The following is a 20721-nucleotide window of genomic DNA, read 5'->3' on the forward strand; positions in this document are numbered from 1 at the left end:
GTCAGCCGACACCGGCTGGAACGACGCGGCATTAAAATATCAATTCCGCCTAGGACTCTCAGAGACTCTTAATGATGAGTTGGCGAGAACCGAAGCCCCCGCTTCTCTAGAAGCCCTGATCCAGTCCGCCACCCAACTGGACCGACGCTTACGGGAACGGCGCTCTGAGCGCTTTCAGACTTCGCGTCCCGCCTGGGTTCCTCCTAGGCTTGTTTCAGCTCCGCCTCCTCCTGCAGTCCCACAACATGTTGGCCTTTCCAATCCAGAACCTATGCAACTCGGGCTGGTCCGCACACCTCTTACTAGCGAGGAGAGACTCCGCAGACCCCAGAACAACCTATGCCTGTACTGCGGAGCCTCTGGCCACTTCCTACGCACCTGTCCTATAAGGCCGAGTAAGCCCATGATTCAACCTGCTTGCAATTTCCATGTTTCAAACATTCCTATGGCTCATCTTGAAATGGGGGAGGGGGAAAGGGAGGGGTGAGTGGACAAAGGTCCGTGGACCAGTGGGGTGGTGGGGTGTACAAACACAAACACAAATGGAAGTGACCTACAATTGGAAATTGTGTGAGTGCAGTCTGACCTGGACTGTATGGCAGGGAACACACAGAAGATCTACAAATGTAAATAACTAATGAACTACAGTTCAAAGAAAACCTTGGATTGTGGGTGGAAATCAAAAAATAGAATAAGCAAGACTAAGTAAAAAGTGAAATCCTACAGACAATATTGGAGTGCAGTCCAAAATTAAGACAAATTCAAAGTAAAAATGGGTAAATAAGTGGTTAAGTGTGAGAGGTATCAAACTCAGGTGAATGAAGGTGTCAGGTAAAAATATCAAGTATCAGGTAAAATCCACACACCGTGCACCCTTCACCAATGGTGAATCAAACAGCTTACCTCCCTACTGACATACAGACCCAGATGAATCACTATACCAGCTTTCTATTTGATGGATGTCTACTTGTCAGATCTCAGTGGTTGATCATACATGTAAAAACAATGGTAAAGGTATTGTGGCTTTATCCTCTTTAGGACAAGGAGGAGAAAAACTGCACAAAAGAGTGACCAGATGTCCACTTACACAACTTACAAAAGTGTGTAGGGAGCGTGTGCCTGTCTCCACGAGCGCCGAGCTCGTAGCCTTGTTTTCTTCCTGCTGCCAATTTCTCCCCTTAGCATCCGTAAAGCCGTCCGCTCATAGCGAGATATGAAAGGCAGGGGTGGAGGAAGAGAAGGGGGCACATCGCATAAACCGTGCAGCAAAGTAAATTTATTAGATCATAAAACAGTCGGTAAAAAACTCACATGGGGCAGTCTAAAGGCGGTCACGTAGCCACGAACACCGCGCTCGTCCACCGTCCGTCAGGTACTGCTCCTAGTGTATGCTCTGTTGTCCCGACGCGTGTTCGTCACATCACGTGACTTCATCAGGGGATGTTTGACTAGAGCGCTGGATTCTGTTTAAATATCGTCTCAACGATAGGGCATAGCAGCGGCCATTTTGTTGAGGTCAACGCCGTGTATTGGCGAATGCCGCGCCGGCGCCATTTTCCCTGAGTCCCCTCTCATGTGTCAGTCTCTGCTAAATGGAACAAGTGAGACGGAGAACAGACATCCAGGGAAGCTGAGTTGGGGCAGGCAACGGCTGGCCTATGCTGTGAGCGAGTGTCCACAAGGGAGAATTAAAAGGGTTTGGTTTTAAATAAAATTAAAATTAAAAAAGGAAGAAATGAAAAAATTAATTACAGAGGAAAATAATTAATATTATAATATATATGCGATCCGGGCACACTGAGCATAAAGGTCCAATGGGACACATATGTCAGTGGTCCGGGTGGGACACATATTGGGACAGGTAATATGCTGTCATACAATGCATTTGCACAGATGCTGCCATGTCAAAGGGCCAGCAAGCACCGCATTAACTGGCATCGTAGTGACAGGCAGTTAGTGCAGAGAATAATAAAATAATAAATATTAAAAAACATTACAACCGAATGTTGTTAAGAAATATATATATATAGAAATAAGCAATAGGAGCCAGATGGGGAGATGACCTGGTAGTGGAAGGAATCCGGGTGTCAGAGCCCAGAATGTTTAACAACTGGTGGGAAAGGGGCTAAGGTGCAATGGTGACAGAACAGAGCAGCACCTGACGCATGGCAGGTATAGGTATAATAGATGAATACATAGGGGTCTTGCATAAAGTATTTTACATAGCATGGGTAAGATAGTGTAGGGGTGTGACATTGTGTCTAAAAGTCACTCAGGAAGCAGTTCAGATCGAACTCGATGTTGAGACCTCTGGGTGTAAAAGTATCCATATTGAAAATATATTTAGATTCAATTGTACAAAGCAGGATGTTTTCCAAGAACAAGCGAAACATCGCACCTTAGCCCCTGTTTAACAGGGGCGTGTAATTAACATTTTTGCTGTAATGTTTTGCAGCAGGGCTCGTTCCTGCGCACAAGTAGAGTATCTGTGAGGGATTGGAGTGTTGTGGCACCACCACCAGTGCCTAAGGCCTCATTTTTCTGCCCCTGTTTAACAGGGGTGTGTAATTATAATTTTTGCTGTAATATTTCGCAGCAGGGCTTGTTCCTGTGCACAACTAGAATATCTGTGAGGGGTTGGAGTGTTGTGGCACCACCACCAGTGCCTAAGGCCTAATTTTTCTTCCCCTGTTTACCAGGGGCGTGTAATTACAATTTTTGCTGTAATATTTTGCAGCAGGGCCCGTCCCTGCTCTCAACAAGAGTATCTGTATGGGATTGCAGTGTTGTGGCACCACCACCACTGCCTAAGGCCCAATTTTTCTGCCCTGTTTAAAAGTGGGGCGTAATTACAATTTTTGATCTAATATTTCTCAGCAGGGCCTGTTCCTGCGCTCAACAAGAATATCTGTGAGGCTTTACAGTGTTGTACCACCACAACCACTGCCTAAGGCCCAATTTTCTGCAGAGTATATATGGTAGGCTGTATAGTATATACAGGTGGCCCCCTACTTTTAAACATCCGATTTACAAACGACTCTTACTTACAAACGAAGGGAGACAACAGGAAGTCAGAGGAAATCTACCCCTAGGAAGGGAAATTCTCTCCTGTAGGAGTTAAAATGGGAAAAAGGTGTCTCCACTGATGCTTCCTCACCAATCCTTGTTTCCCTAATAACCCCAAATTTTAAAAATCCAATTGTCATTGGGACAGAAAGTGAGGTTAAATCTTCTGAACAGGGGCACAGACAGCAAAACAAATGTTACAGGGGTGATAACCCTCCCCTATGTTATCCAAAAAGCTTTAAAATAGATTTCTGGGGTGAGCTACACTTACAAAATGTACCTGTTCCAAATTACAAACAGATTCTACTTAAAGCGGAGGTTCACCCAAATAACATCTATATCAGACCAACTTCTTTATACTTCTAACATGTACAGTCAGCATTTTCTTTTTTTAGGCTGTACACACCTTATAATCTATGGGGTAGATTCAGTAAGCAATTGCGTCTGCGTATCCATAGATACGCAGCACAATTGCTTAGTTGCGCCTGCGTATCGACTTTTCTGTATTCAGAGAGCTCGATACGTCGACTGCAGCCTAAGATATGACTGGCATAAGGCTCTTATGCCGTCGTATAGCAGGCTGCATTCTTTCATGGGCGCTAGGTGGCGTTCCCGTAGTGGTCAGCGTAGAGTATGCAAATTGCATACTCACGCCGATTCACAACCGTCCGTGAGCCCTGCGTTCGCATTTTTTGTCATTTGCGTTCGTCGGTTTCTGCGTAAGGCTGCCCATGCTATTAGCAGGGGCAGCCAATGCTAAGTATACCCGGCGTTCCCACGTCGCGATTTTTAAAAATTACGTTGTTTGCTTAAGTGAATCGTGAATGGCGCTGGACGCCATTTACGTTCATGTTGAAGCAAATGACATCCTTGCGACGTCATTTACCGCAATGCACGTCGGTTAAGTTTCCCGACGGAGCATGCGCACTACGTTCGGCGCGGGAACGCGCCTAATTTAAATGATCCACGTCCCCTACGGGATCATTTAAATTACGCGCGCTTACGCCGGGCAGTTTTACGGAGCGTACACGCAAATTACGGAGCTACTGCTTCGTGAATGAAGCGTAGCACACGTAATTTACGGAGGCATAGCGTAAAAACGGTACGCTGCGCCTCCGTAGTAGTGCGCGCCCCTACCTGAATCCACCCCTATATTTGCAATCCGGCTTCCAGGCACTTCTCCCCGCGGGAGTAGGCGTTTCTATGCTGAGGAGGAATCTCATCTGGAAGGTCGCCCAGATGATTGACGTCCTTTCAGAAAAAGTTCCCCCGGCGGATAAGGCCCCGCCCCCCGTATTGCGTAGGTGCATCAGCTCTACACGGCTCCTAGTCGGTGCGCAGGCGCCGTATAGAGCCGACTCGCAGCTCTGCATGTTTGGCTTCTTTCGGGAACGCCGTGACTCGTGACGCGCCTACGCAATACAGGGGGCGGGGCCTTATCCGCCGGGGGGAACTTTTCCCAGATTAGTTTCCTCCTCAGCATAGAAACGCCTACTCCCGCGGTGAGGAGTACCTGGAAGCCGGATTGCAAATATAGATTATAAGGTATGTACAGCCTAAAAAAAAAAAAATGCGGACTGTACATGTTAGAAGTATAAAGAAGTTGGTCTGATATAGATGTTATTTTGGAGAACCTCCGCTTTAAGAACAAATATTTGGTGCGGCCGTACTGGAAGTGGGAAGGTGACCAGTGTCAAGCCATTGTCACTCTGAGCACTAGTCCCACTTGGAGACGCGCCGCAGTAGAGGCTCAAGGGACCTTTAAGTGTTAATAATTTGTGTACACTCATTGCACTATTATAGTAAGTTGTATGTTGATACAGTTATTATAACTACAGTCTTTATACTAGTTCCAGTAAACTTACATGTTGGTTGATCACAATTGGTGTGAGGCTTGTTCATTATTCTAACAGGTGGAACAACGGATGCCCAGATAGCGATAAAGGTACGATATATACACACTGTTATGTGGGGTTGTTCCGTTTAGTGAAGGTTTCACATCCACACTGTTACACAGCTGTGTCAAGCGGGTTGAGACAAATTATTTGGGGGTAGAAAAGCAGAGTACAGGCCCAATCAATTACCAGCAGCTCCTTCGGGGGTAAGTGCTACAAGTGGGGGCTCGTCCGGGATCCTGTTACTCTGAAATTAAGCCCACCCTCTTGGCACCAGTATGGACCCCGTCACAGTGGAGCGGTGGTGTGAAGCAGAAGGTGCTCGCTCAGAAGCGAGCGTGGCAATCGCACTCCCAGGAGAAGCTTGGGAGGAAGAACAGGTCAGCCAGATTGTAAAGGCATTGTCCCCAGATAGAAAGGCCTGGGTGATTGCCATCAGACCAGATTGTGGGACCTCTCACACTTACGCCCTATTGGAATGGAGAAAGGGAATTCCGGAGAACTTTAGAGGCTCGAGTGTGCAGCTAGCTGGCAAAACCAAGTTTTACCTGACGCACCCAGAAGGGCTCGGAGGGAGCTCTGCCAACTCTAGACATGTTAAGCCAAAAATGCTGGGAGTTAGTTTTGGGTCAACTCCAATCAAAATCAGTACAAGGCCCCCTTTGGAGAAGGAAGAGGCCGTGGTTGACACGCACAGGAGAGGTTCCCAGTCGGAACGACAACTAGCTGACCTAAAACGGCAGTACCACAATATACAAGAAAGGTTCAAGGAGACCTCCGGCATGATCGCAGGACACATTGAAGAGTTAAGTGTCCCGTGCAAGGACTCGAGCGGTGGTAAGCAAAGGCAAAGACCTGCTTCAGTCATCCAGAGACGCACTCATAGCCACTTGCCAGAGGTGACGATCCGGAAAGATTTCAAGATTGAAGGTCAGATAGGAGAGAAGGAACAGAAAGGCAACCTGTCCTATACAAATCTTCTGCATCAGATTGAACTGGGACTCCAAAGAGGATATCTTGAATCCGAAATTGTAGAGGCTGTAGTCAACGCCATTAGCCCAGGTCTAAGTATCAAAGGCATGCTGGAAATGAAAAATGGACTGACTTTAGTACAACTCAGGAGAATACTAAAGAGCTACTACAAAGAGGAAGATGCTGCTGAGCTATATCATCAACTGATAAATATGGCACAGAGCAGTCAGGAGACCCCCCAGAATTTCTTATTCAGGGCCATTGAGTTGAAAGACCGCATGTTGTCTGTTTCGAAAGGAGAAGATTCAGATGAACACTTTGGGGCTGAACTGATCCAGAAGAAATTCCTGAGGTCTGTGGCTACAGGACTGAGAAGTGACTATATCAAGTTCCAGTTAAGGCAGTACTTGGACGATCCTTTCACTACAGATGAGGTGCTCATTGAAGAGACTAATGAAGCAGCCAAGATGGAGATGGAAAGGGAGAAGAAACAAAGGAAAATTCAGTCCAGCACCACAGTAAGAACCAAAGGGCATCAATCTGAAATTCTACAGGGCCCCCAGGAACCCAGTGTCCTGACGGTGAACACTGATCAAATGCCCTGGTCCTTACCTGTACAACATCTGCCCCAGTCTGAATTTGGAAAACTGTTTCAAATGCAGAAAGAGATGTTGGAAATGATGGCCCTGTTGTCTGCTAAGCTGGTTGGACCACAGAGGGAGGAAGTCCCGGCACCTAAGACCCCGATGGATCCTACAGCCGCTCAGACCGAGAAACCGGCGAAGCCAAAGACCTGTTTCAACTGCGGGGGAGTTGGACACTACCGTCAAGTATGCCCAAGCCCGGCAAAGCCTGAAACAAAACGTCAAAAGCCGGCGGAAAACTTCAGAGGGCCCCAGTGAAGGAGCCAGCTGGGCGCCCTGTTACAACAGCCAGCTCCAAACAACCTCATACATACCAGGTCCCTGGGGACACACTTAGGCCGAATCCGGGCAAGAGCCCACAGAAGTGAGGCGTAAAAGTGCAAACTACCAAACAGGCTAAACCTGCCACTCCCCATGGATTCCCTCCTGAGCTAGTGGGACCTTCTCCAATTGTCCCCATCCAAGTGGAAGGGATTTATACTAAAGCCCTGTTAGATACTGGAGCCCAAGTGACTTTACTTTACAGTGACTTTTATGAAAAACATCTCAGACACTTGCCACTGCAGAAGCTGGAGGAATTGGAGATATGGGGCCTAGGGACCCAGAATTTCCCTTATGATGGCTACCTACCCATTAAGCTCACCTTCGACCCGAGTGTGGCGGGAAAGGCCGAAACCTTCGATACCCTGGCAGTGGTGTGTCCCCGCCCTCCGGGGGCTGATAGAAGTTCTCTCATCATTGGGACAAATACCGACCTGGTCCGAAGACTTTTGACACCGCTTGTCCAAGTACAGAGCACTCCAGCCACGAAGGTACACCCAATGCTAGCACAAGTGTACCAGAATCTATTGCATGAGCAGAAAGCCCCGGCGGAAGGAGTGGGAAAAATCTGGCGCTTAGACAGAAGTGAGAAGATTGTGCAACCAGGTGAAGTAGTCTGTTTGAAAGCTTCTATCAAACTGACTTGGAGACAACCTGGCCCTTTCATCGTCCTTGAGACGGACAGAGAGAAGGAAGATAAGGAGTTGGAAATAATCCCAGAATTGTTATCGACCAAGGCGCTGAAGCGGAGCGGAGGGAAGGTCTCAGTCAGTGTCCGGAACACCACAACCTCACCTGTGAAGATGCCAGCTAGAGTGTTGCTGGGGCAGGTGAATCAAGCAACCCCAGTCTTATCGTATGGTATCGTGGGAGGACAAAAGGGAGAGATTCCTATGGAAGAGTTCTACCCGAAAAACACCCCCCTAACACCTGATTGGATGGAGAGAGCAAAAACCCAGCTCCTGAGATGGAGAACTGCGTTTTCAAAAAGTGAGTTTGATGTGGGGCTTGCAAAAAGTGCTGAACACAAGATTTGATTGGAGGAAGATAAACCCTTCAGAGAGAGGGTCAGGCGGATTCCATTGGGAGACTTGGAAGATCTACGGGAACAGCTGGCTGAGTTGAAGAAGACAGGAATCATCCGAGAGTCTCGGAGTCCGTATGCTTCCCCAATAGTGGTAGTGAGGAAGAAGAATGGGTCTTTACGACTGTGCATTGACTATAGGACACTGAACCGAAGGACCATTCCCGACCAATACACCACACCCCGAATAGAAGATGCTTTACAGAGCCTGTCGGGGGCAAAGTGGTTCAGTGTGCTGGATTTAAAAAGTGGGTACTACCAGATCCCCATGCACCCCGAAGATAGGGAGAAGACCGCTTTCATTACTCCTGTAGGATTCTTTGAATTCAATCGCATGCCACAAGGTCTGTCTGGAGCCCCAGCCACTTTCCAGAGGTTGATGGAGAAGACTGTAGGTGACATGAACCTGATTGAAGTGCTGGTATATTTGGATGACATCATAGTGTTTGGCAGAACATTGGAGGAGCACGAAGAGCGCCTGGAGAAAGTCTTGAGGAGACTCCATGATGAAGGCCTGAAGCTCTCCATGGAGAAGTGCCAATTCTATCAACCTTCAGTGAGTTACCTGGGCCACATTGTGTCCGCCGAAGGAGTGGCCACAGACCCTCAGAAGCTGGAAGCTGTCACCTCTTGGCCCAGACCCACGAATGTGACCGAGCTTAGGTCATTTTTAGGGTTCTGTTCATACTACCGTAGGTTCGTAGAAGGGTTTGCCAAGATAGCTCATCCACTCACTGAGCTGTTGAAGAACCAAGAGGAAGCTGGTTTAGATTCGGACAAACCTGGAAAACCAAAAGAGGGACCTAGGAAGAAGAAAGAGTCCATCGAAGACCAGTGGACTCCCCAATGCAAAGAGACCTTTAGACAGCTGAAGTGGAGCCTTACCACTGCCCCGGTCTTGGCCTATGCAGACCCTACCAGACCCTACGAACTGCACGTGGATGCCAGCCGAGATGGACTAGGTGGAGTGCTTTATCAGGAGTACGACAGACATTTACGACCTATTGCTTATGTGAGCCGGAGTCTGACACCTGCTGAGAGGAATTACCCAACTCACAAGCTTGAGTTTCTGGCCTTGAAGTGGGCGGTAGTAGACAAATTAAAAGACTATCTCTATGGCGCCGAGTTCGTGATTAAGACGGACAACAATCCTCTCACATACTTGCTCACTACAGCAAAATTGGACGCCACGGGCCATAGATGGTTGGCTGCCCTCTCTGCATTTACTTTCAGCCTGAAATATCGACCAGGAGTTGGGAATCGAGACGCTGATGCACTGTCCAGAAGGCCCCACTGTTCCCAGGACCACTCAGGAGGATGGACCCAGCTTACCCCTGAGAGTGTGAGAGCCCTTTGTGAGGGGGCGGAACAACAAGTGAAAGGTGGCGCCAGGGCTGAAGAAGTCGGAGTGTCCGCTGCGGGGGTGCCTCAGTGCTATTTTAATGTCACTCAAATCGTGGAGGAGGGTCTACCTAAGCTATCTAGGAAGGACCTCCGGAGAGACCAACAGGAAGATCCCCTTTGTGGCCTGGTATTGAAGGCTTTGGAGAGCCAACACCCTGATCTACTTCTCCAGAGCGCTCAGAAGGAAGCTCACCTGCTTCGCAAAGAGTGGGATCGGTTGCAGCTGCAGCAAGGGGTGGTCTACAGAAGGGGCCCCTCTGAAGATTCTGAAGAGAAGTGGCAGTTGTTTTTGCCAGAGAAGCATAGAGAGAAAGTATTAATTGCCCTGCATGATCACCATGGCCACCTGGGATCAGAAAGGACTCTCCAACTGGTAAGGGGCAGGTTCTATTGGCCATACTTGAGGACTGAAGTGGAGAGCTACTGTCATTCCTGTCTCAGGTGCATACAAAGGAAGACCTTACCCCAGAGAGCCGCCCCAATGGGCCATTTAGAGAGTCAAGGGCCAATGGATCTAGTATGCATAGATTTCCTATGTTTGGAATCTGACCTGAGTGGGCAAGGAAACATCCTGGTAGTCACTGATCACTTCACCCGATACGCTCAGGCATTTCCCACCAGGGATCAGCAGGCATCTACAGTGGCGAAGACCTTAGTGGAAAAATTCTTCATTCACTATGGCTTGCCTCAACGGATCCACTCAGATCAGGGAAGAGACTTCGAGAGTACCCTTATTAGACGACTGTTGGATCTACTAGGCATAAAAAAATCCAGGACTACTCCCTACCATCCACAAGGGGACCCTCAACCCGAGAGGTTTAACCGAACCCTTCTCAACATGTTGGGGACTCTGGCCTCTGAACAAAAACAACAGTGGAGTAAACACATCACAGCCATGGTACACGCCTACAATAGCACCGTAAGTGATGCTACAGGGTATTTGCCTTATCGTCTGATGTTTGGACGAGAAGCCAGACTACCGGTGGATTTGGCTTTTGGCACTTCTCTGGACCACACCTCAGAGACTTCTCACCGAGGGTATGTAGACAGATTGCGGAGAAGTTTGAAGGCCGCATATGAAAAAGCCCAAGCCACATCGGACACAAGAGGAAGTAGAAACAAGAGGAACTTTGACCTCAAGGTACGGATTCAAGATCTACAACCTGGTGACCGAGTCTTGTTGAGAAACCTGGGCATACCAGGGAAACACAAGCTGGCTGATCGCTGGAAGTCACAGCCGTACATTGTATGCAAACGACTCCCAGGACTGCCGGTATATCAGATCAAACCGGAAGGGAGTACAGGACCATTAAAAATGTGGCACCGGAATCACCTCCTACCTCTAACAGAAGCAGTCCGAATAACTTCACGACAGGAACTACCGTCCACGTCTACTGCTGTACCTCGACCTGTAACTAGGTCTCAATCTGGATCCCTTGCCACAGAAGGTAGTGAGGAGGAGGAGATGGAGATAAGCTGGTTGTGGTCACCTGAAATGCCAGGAGTTGATGCAAACTGTTCACCCCACAGAAGAAGAAAGGACAATGGAATTCTTAGACCAGAAGCCCCAGAATTTGTGCCACAAAATGGACACTCTGAGGATCACTCGTCCTTTAATGACATTGAAGTACAAGAGTCTGAAGTGGGAGAGGATAGTACCTGCTCGAAGATAGTGCCTACACCCAAGAGACAAAGAGTTAAAAGAGAGATTCATGCACCCAAAAGATTAACTTATGATGTGCTGGGTGAATGCTCCAACCAGACTCGGTTTACTGCCAAAAGAAATTCTGAAATGCCTGGTCTCTCTACTGTCAATTCAGAAAGAGAGAACCCCAACCCACCCCTTGACACATCTGTACCAGACACTACAGTGTCAGCTGTGAGTGCACAGAACAGTCTCCCATCACATGAGAACTGGTGGGAGGCTCCTCTGTCAGTATTGTGCAATCGCCTAGAGGCAAAAGTGTGTAATAGAGCTAAGAGTTTGAATATCTTTGGGGACCAAAGACTTAAAGCAGGGGGAGTATGTAGCACTGGTATTTTTGTCATGTAATGCTAAAGATTGCATACCACTAGAGGGAGCCAAATGCCAATGTGAGAGATAATTAACTTACACATGCAGAGCAGAAAATGTTTATTGACTGTGAAGAGACTCACTTACCCATAATGCTCACTCACTTACCCATGAACACTAGGTGGCTGAACTGCATGCTGGGTGGGTAATAAAAGGCAGAGTGCAGCCATTTTCTGTCTCTTCTGGATGCATGGTCTGCCTGTGAGGATCTGTGAAGGAGTGTTCAGAGAGGGCCTACATCGTGCAGAGCAGAACAACATCCATTGACTCTGCCTTACCACAGTGTGCTGGAGAGGCAGTGTGATCGGGTCTGAAGATCCAGGACCCTTGACAGAGACAAGTGGATGTCCGGTGAGCAGCGTGACAGTGCTGACTGGCAGCAGGACTGAGACAGTCGGAGCGGAGGTTCACAACTTTCCAGACCTGGTGTGGTGAGAGGGCTGTCGCCCAGAAGTTATTTAACACCCTTAACACACTTAGACTCATTTCACAGTGTTGCTGGGACCTGTAGTCCTACAGGGAGGCCTCATTCAAATAGACTGAGTTCAATCAGGTTTAAAAGCCTATGCTTCATTGAGGGCTGACTGATGATAAAGATATACCTACACCGAATGCATCTACAAGTGTGCTGTATAGCAGGAATTGTTATCACTCTTCAGTTATGTTACTTCATTACTTGTTAAACCATTGGATTACAAACACTGCAGTATAATTGCTAGCCGAAGAAAAGAAGACCAGCGACCACACTTCTCAATGGGAGGGTTTGTGCTTTGGATACAGTAAGACAAAAGGCTGCCTTATACCTCAGGGGAAGCTCTTGAGAAACTGTATTGTGCTGTGTTGATATCTTTGCATTGGTATGTTTGGTGCGGTCGTACTGGAAGTGGGAAGGTGACCAGTGTCAAGCCATTGTCACTCTGAGCACTAGTCCCACTTGGAGACGCGCCGCAGTAGAGGCTCAAGGGACCTTTAAGTGTTAATAATTTGTGTACACTCATTGCACTATTATAGTAAGTTGTATGTTGATACAGTTATTATAACTACAGTCTTTATACTAGTTCCAGTAAACTTACATTTTGGTTGATCACAATTGGTGTGAGGCTTGTTCATTATTCTAACAGGTGGAACAACGGATGCCCAGATAGCGATAAAGGTACGCTATATACACACTGTTATGTGGGGTTGTTCCGTTTAGTGAAGGTTTCACATCCACATTGTTACACAGCTGTGTCAAGCGGGTTGAGACAAATTATTTGGGGGTAGAAAAGCAGAGTACGGGCCCAATCAATTACCAGCAGCTCCTTCGGGGGTAAGTGCTACATGTGTTTATCACATATGGACTTTCACATTAGCACATTGAATGTGTTTCACCATTTAATGTATTTATATTGATTCTTATTTCTGTGGTTACTATATTAGTTTACCACTCCTGTTTATATAGCGCTGCACTATTTATTTTAAATTCTTGTTTACTTTGTTTGTTAGAGTGTGTGCAGCTTGTTGTTTTCACGTTTTGGTTTAAGCGCAGTTTTTTCCCCTTATTTGATATTTATTATAGCAAAATGTAAAAAATATAGATTATTTTTCAAAATGTTCGCTCTATTTTGTTTATAGCGCAAAAAAATAAAAAGTGCAGAGGTGATCAAATACCACCAAAAGAAAGCTCTATTTGTGGTAAAAAAAAAGAGCGTAAATTTTGTTTGAGAGCCACATCGCACAACCGCGCAATTGTCAGTTAAAGCCGAATTGCAAAAAGTAACCCAAACTGTACTGTATAAGATTGATTGCGTGCACTAACATTGCCTTCTGTTACTGACTGGAACTTTTTCCTTGTTTTATTAGTTTTTGTTTTCCCTCCCTCCCCCCGCTGTCCTACTCTTTTTCCCAGCTTTACCCCAATATTTAATCCTCCCTCCCTACACCTCTTTTCCCTCTATGTCTCCGTGATGAGGAAATTTTTTCTACACCAATGCTACTGGCTGTAAGCTTATTTTCAGTTTACTAATTCTATCTGACCTCACCTGCTGATTGAATGGTTGTTTTTCTTCATAATACTGCTCTTGTGCTCTTGTCGTTCATGTTGCGGTACCGTATAAACTTGAGTATAAGCCGAGTTTTTCAGCAAATTTTTTTGTGCTGAAAATATACCCCTCGGCTTATACTCGAGTCACCTTTTTGTGCCTGATCTCCCGGACTTTGGGGACCCGGTGCCGGCCATAGGTCCCCTGGACCCCAAACTTGGCACACATGTAGTATCACTCTACAAGTGTGCAAAGTTTGTTGTCTGGGGAACCTACGGCCGGGGAGCACCGATTTTTCAAACCCGGGTACCCCTTACATAGACTCCCATGTTAAATGTCAGTCTAGACGTGGGCACAGGGAGGCATGGGCACAGTGAGGCATGGACACAGTGAAGCATGGAAACAGTGAAGCATGGACACAGTGAGGCATGGGCACAGTGAGGCATGGGCACAGTGAGGCATGGGCACAGTGAGGCATGGGCACAGTGAGGCATGCACATGGACACAGTGATGGACATGCAGATGGACACCCTAAGCTTATACTCGAGTCAATAAGTTTTCCCATTTTTTTGTGGTAAAATTAGGTGCCTCGGCTTATATTTGGGTCGGCTTATACTTGAGTATATACGGTAATTTGTATGGCTTCATCCTTCTGTATAACTCTACTGTTTTATAAGGTCAATAAAAACTATTGGAAGTAAAATTAATTCAACTTATCACCTAAAATGTGAACTTATTAAGAACATGACTGATCAATTTCAACTAATATTGCCAATTATTTTAAAATACACCAAGCCAAAATGAATTTATTAATATAGCTGGATACATCTACGTACAATAATAAATATTAATTATGATATTACAAGCAGCTGATAAAAAAACATGATTAATGTAACGACACAATGAGTATGAAAGGGATTAAAGGCGTTTAGGACATTCCATTCCTGAACACAAAGGCAGCTACCGAACACTCCAATCAGATGAACAAGAAATCCATACGAATAATTATCCCCCAAGTACGAGACAAGGCTCTGTGTTGAAGTAATCCAAGATATATTTTCTCAGTCGCCCTGTGCCACAATAGCACAGGGGGACTTAGACATAAGAGGTGCATGGGGAGCTAAAACAAGGGTAACCCATACTTTCCAAGGGATTCTGGGTTCCACGGGCCCTCCCGTCACAATTAAGTTTTACCTTTCTGGAGGGCGGTATGTGAAAATGTTACCATCTTGAAGAGCGATGGGTAGTGCTAATATCTGACACTTTGTGATGTTCCTCCTCACTAAGTGACTACTTTGTTCTGTAGTGATGTAACAGCCGGTTGGAGGAACCACTACACCCAGCAGGGGACAAGGTTTCCAACAAACCCAAAGTGTCAGATACCGGCGGTTTCCTTAGTTCTTCAAGAGAGCAAACAATTACCAGGGAGGTAAATATAAAATGTTTAAATGTAACAGTGTTCATTCTTAATATGCTAACAAAATACTAAAATTAACATTAATAGCAAAAAAGTTATAACTACTGGTAACCCAGTGTTCCTCCATAAATATTAATGGATAAATATTTTTGTATTCAGGTCAGGTCTAAACAGAATGATGTAACATTTTGGGAAAAATATACAGCCAAGAAGTCCAGAACTTGAGGCCATTATAGCAAAAACCTTCACAGCCACCATGTATTTCCCTCTGGTGCTCAAATAGGCCGGGATCATGGCAATCCAGACACTGCAGAACACCAGCATGCTGAAGGTGATGTACTTGGCCTCATTAAAACTGTCCGGTAATGTCCTGGCTAAAAAAGCGATGATGAAACTCACAGCTGCCAGAAGCCCCATATATCCCAGGACAGAGTAGAAGCCAATAATTGAACCCTCATTACACTGAATGATGATCTTCCCCTGATAAGAGTGAGTGTCCCGATCCTGGAAGGGGGGAGAAATAGACAACCAAGTGATACAGATTATGACTTGAACCAGTGAGAAGACACAAATGATAAAATTGGGCAGTTTGGTTCCCATCCATTTACTCCAGAGACTCCCAGGTTTGGTGGATTTGAAAGCAATACACACCATGATACTTTTGGCAAGTAGAGAAGAGACAGCAACTGAGAAGATGACACCAAAAGAGGTGACACGCAGCATGCAGGTCACATCTACTGGATGGCCGAGGAACAAGAAGACACAGAGGAAGCTCAGCATGATGGAGACCAGGAGAAGATAGCTCAGGTTCCGGTTATTGGCTTTAACAATTGGGGTGTCCTGGTAATGTATAAATATCCCAAATATTAAACCAGTCAGAAGACAAGAGAGGGTGGAGACAGCGGAAAATACTGCAACAATGGGATCATCAGTGTAGGAGAGAAATTCCACCAATTTTGGCACACACTGATCCTTCTTCTCATTTGGCCATTCTTCATCAGGACATTTCATGCAGTTTTCACTGTCTGCAGGAAGAACAATACAAATACAAAGAGTATCGGGATGAGAGCTTCTGAGAAAACATAGTTACATAGTTAGTCTGGTTGAAAAAGACAAGTCCATCTAGTTCAACCAATAAAAGGTAAAAAACAAAAACAAATCATACAATCCAATATACACAATCCTACAGTATATCCACAGTTGGTCCAGAGGAAGGCAAACCCCCCCAGCAAAGCATGATCCAATTTCCTCTAGCAGGGGAAAAAATCCATCCTGATCCCCTCAGAGGCAAACAGATATTCCCTGGATCAACTTTACCTATAAATAGTATTATCCAGTTATATTTTGTACATTTAGGAAATAATTCAGGCCCTTTTCAAAGCAATATACTATGCTGGCCAAAACTAAAAACTTTAACATTTTCACAGCTCTTATCTGTGAATAAACCTTTCCATATTTGGAGATTATATCTCTTTTCCTCTAGCCGTAAAGAGCGTCCTCTGTGATGACCTTTAATGCCTCATACATGCTTTTTTTCCCAGAAAGTCCGACCGTGTTTAGCCTCCTTCGGACTTTTTTGGTCGGAAGTTCGACGGACCTTAGATAGAAATTCTGTTCTCTTTTTGTCCCTCGGACTTCCGACCGGCTCACGCTGGACTTTTGCACGGTCACAAGTCCGACCATGTGTACGAGGCATAAGTGAATAACTCAACATCAAGTTCACTATATGGACCACTTATGTATTTATACATGTTGATCATATCCCCCCTAATCTCCTCTTTTCAAGAGAGAATAAATTCAGTTCCTCTAATCTTTCCTCATAGCTAAGCTCTTCCATGTCTCTTATCAGTTTTGTTGCCCTTCTCTGCACTTTCTCCAGTTCCCCGATATCCTTTTTTGAGAACTGGTGCCCAAAACTGAACTGCATATTCCAGGTGAGGTCTTACTAATGATTTGTACAGGGGTAAAATTATCTCTCTCTCTCTCTGGAATCCATAGCATTGCATGATATTATTAAGCTGATGATCTACCAGAACACTCATATCCTTTTCCACCATTGATTCCCCCATTTGTACTCCCCCTAGTATGTATGATGCATGCATATTCTAAGCCCCCAAGTACATAAATTTACATTTATAAACATAAAACCTTGTTTGCCACATAGCTGTCCAATTAAACAGAGCATTAAGGTCAGATTGTAATTTGCAGACATCATATAAGGACTAGGGATGAGCTTTGTGTTCGAGTCGAACCCATGTTCGACTCGAACATCGTATGTTCGACCGTTCGTCGAAATACGAACGTTACGGGCCGTTGGCGCCAAATTCGAGTGGCATGTCATGGCCCATAATTCACTGTGGAATCGCAGTGCATTGCTGGCTGATAATTGGCCAAGCATGCACTATGGCCCGCATGCTTGGCCAATCACATCGTGCAAAAAACGGAGAGCCATAATTGGCCAAAGCCAGGGTGGCTTTGGCCAATTATGGCTCAGGGGTTTAGTACACGCCCCACACTATAAAAGGCCACCTGCAGGTCGGCATTGTGTAGTGTGTTGCGGCGGTTGTTAAAGACAGACAGAGAGAGAGAGAGAGAGAGTGTAATTTTTTCTAGGTAGATAGAGCAGGCAGGCTAGTCAGTTAAAGTTACAGTGTGTAGAGGATATATATGCATCCCAGGTGTTGTACATATATTTATACACTGTATAGTTTAGCTAGATCAGCTATTTCTAATTTACTGGCAGGCAGGTGATTGTGCTAGCTGCAGTATTTTCACGTGGTGTATTGCCTGTGTCCTCTGCAGTGTGCACCATAAAGCTATGTGGTGTGTGTACTGCCTTTGTCCTCTGCAGTTTGCACCTAAAGCTACTTTGTGTGTACTGCCCGTGTCCTCTGCAGTTTGCACCTAAAGCTACTTTGTGTGTACTGCCCGTGTCCTCTGCAGTTTGCACCTAAAGCTACGTGGTGTGTACTGCCCGTGTCCTTTGCAGTTTGCACCTAAAGCTACGTAGTGTGTGTACTGTCTTTGTCCTCTGTAGTTTGCACCTAAAGCTACTTGGTGTGTACTGCCCGTGTCCTCTGTAGTTTGCACCTAAAGCTACTTGATGTGTACTGCACGTGTCCTCTGTAGTTTGCACCTAAAGCTACTTGGTGTGTACTGCACATGTCCTCTGTAGTTTGCACCTAAAGCTATTTGATGTGTACTGCACGTGTCCTCTGTAGTTTGCACCTAAAGCTACTTGGTGTGTACTGCACGTGTCCTCTGTAGTTTACATCTAAAGCTACTTGGTGTGTACTGCACGTGTCCTCTGTAGTTTGCACCTAAAGCTACTTGGTGTGTACTGCACATGTCCTCTGTAGTTTGCACCTAAAGCTATTTGATGTGTACTGCACGTGTCCTCTGTAGTTTGCACCTAAAGCTACTTGGTGTGTACTGCACGTGTCCTCTGTAGTTTACATCTAAAGCTACTTGGTGTGTACTGCACGTGTGCTCTGTAGTTTGCACCTAAAGCTTCTTGGTGTGTGGTCCCTCGGCGGCAGTCTCTGGTCCTCCGCGCAAGAACTCATCACCTTCATGCGAGAGAGTTCGCATGGTGATGAGTCCTTGCGGGCGCGCTCCCGTGATACAGCGATCGGCCATAGCCGCTCACACCTATCACTCGGCCTCGTTACGCCGCGTCACTGGATGTGATTGACAGCAGCGCCAGCCAATGGCTGCGCTGCTCTCAATCCATCCGCTCTAGCCAATCAGTGGCAAGGCTGAGCGGCGAAGAGGATCTCAGGACCGAGAGGTCAGGTAAGTAAAACAGGGGCTCGGGGGGGGGGGGCTTTATCATCAGATGTTTTTCTTCACCTTAATGCATAGATTGCATAAAGGTGAGAAAATGTTTTCCTTTACAACTCCTTTACATTTATTTGATTATGTTATCCTCTATATCAGGCCCGCTTGTGTGTTTTATCCGGCCCGCAGTGTAAGCAAAGCCGCCCATGCTGTCACACTTTTTTTTTTTTACAAGAGAACCCGAGGCGCGGCACCTCCCCCTCTTCCCGCTCACTGTTTGAAAATACGATCATTCCACGAGTGACGTCACAGGCACGGCACCTCCCCTCTTCCTGCCCACTGCTACACTCGTAGAAGGATCGTTAACAAACAGTGGGCGGGAAGAAGGGAGGTGCCAGGCCTGTGACGTCACTCGTGGAAGGCTCGTAACTTCAAACAGCGGGCGGGAAGAGGGGAGGTGCCGCACCTGACGTCACTCGTGGAAGGCTTGTAACTTCAAACAGCAGGCGGAAAGAGGGGAGGTGCCGCGCCTCGGAGATGGGAGCTGCAGAAGACCTGAAGTCGACTAGTATGGAGGTTAGAGGCTGATCATATTATTGCGTTGCCCAACACTGATAAGCACCCTACAGGGGAGATTGCTACATTGCGGTGCTGATGGAGATATTGCTGGGGACACCTCTGATGGGGGCACCACTAATGGGGACGCCGGTGTCCCCATCATGGTGTCCCCATCATGGTGTCCCCATCAGCAATGATGGGGACATGGGGACACTGCTGATGGGGACATCGATGAGGACACCGCTGATATTTTATACATAACTGATTTTTTTTTTTCGGCCCCCGAATACTTGTAAAATCTACAATGTGGCCCTTGTGTTGAAAAGTTTGGAGACCCCTGCTCTATATGAACAAATACTAAACAGAAAATATCATTATATTGATATATATATTTTTTTGTTCCCTAACATAATTCAATCCAATGATGATGTAGTGTATTTATTTGATCTAGCCCCCCCCCCCCTTTTTTTTTTTAATATAATAATTTAAATAGTTCTACAAATACTTAAAAAATTAAAAGTTAAAATTAAGGCTAGATTAATCCCTATAGTAATGTAATTTATTTTTCTATCCCTGTAGTAATACAGTGTACTGTTTGACAGCGGACATTATTAGGTCTGTTGCGGATCTCATATAATCACGTACATATATAACCATTCATTATGTTTTATTAACATATAAACTGTTATTGTAGCAAATTATTACTCTTTCTATATATATATATATATATATATATATATATATATATATATATATATATATATATATATATACACACCATTTAGCCCTATTTAGGTATAATCTATTATTTGTATTTATTATCTTATATATTTTTAGGGATCTCCATCCCAGTCCCAGTATATGGCCTCGTACACACGGCCGAGGAACTCGACGTGCCAAACACATCGAGTTCCTCGGCCAGTTCAGCACTGAAGCCGCCGAGGAGCTCGGCGGGGCGAGAGCTCCCATAGAACAACGAGGAAATAGAGAACATGTTCTCTATTTCCTCGCCGAGCTCCTCGTCGGCTTCCTCGGCCAAAAGTGTACACACGGCCGGGTTTCTCGGCAGAATTCAGCCAGAAACTCGGTCGGAAGCTGAATTCTGCCGAGGAAACTGGTCGTGTGTACGGGGCCTTATCTCTTCTGGCTGATCCACCGACTTCTCCATCTTTGGAATAATTTCTCCCTAACGGGATGAACATCTGTTCCTTATAAATGTTCGTCTCAAACTTGCATTTATTGTATATTCTGATACCCACTTCTTGTTTGACTGGCAACCTCATTGATTGAACCCAGCGTGTCGTTTATATTTTCAATTCTTTAAAAAAAAATCGTATCCAATGAAATATTCATTATCCTTTATAATACGCAAGGGAATGATTACATGTATATACATCACATATAAAGAAAAATTTGTGTATATATTTATTAATGTTCTAAATGCATGTAATTAACTTTGTATTCTTATGCTTAGATGAACTAATT

At 45.7% G+C, this 20721-nt stretch overlaps 1 protein-coding gene across 1 annotated transcript in view; it reads right to left on the minus strand.

Annotated features, from left to right (window-relative positions):
* Nucleotides 1-14141: 14141 nt before the first annotated feature.
* Nucleotides 14142-20721, minus strand: part of LOC120925065 (vomeronasal type-2 receptor 26-like) — a 30267-nt gene continuing 23687 nt past the window's right edge. The window contains exon 4 of the mRNA XM_040335951.1: nucleotides 14142-15923. Coding sequence (XP_040191885.1) covers nucleotides 15031-15923 — 893 coding nt within the window. The 3' untranslated portion in view covers nucleotides 14142-15030. The remainder of the gene's footprint in view (nucleotides 15924-20721) is intronic.

This window comes from Rana temporaria, chromosome 1 (assembly GCF_905171775.1).
Source record: "Rana temporaria chromosome 1, aRanTem1.1, whole genome shotgun sequence".
Taxonomy (NCBI): Eukaryota; Metazoa; Chordata; class Amphibia; order Anura; family Ranidae; genus Rana; species Rana temporaria.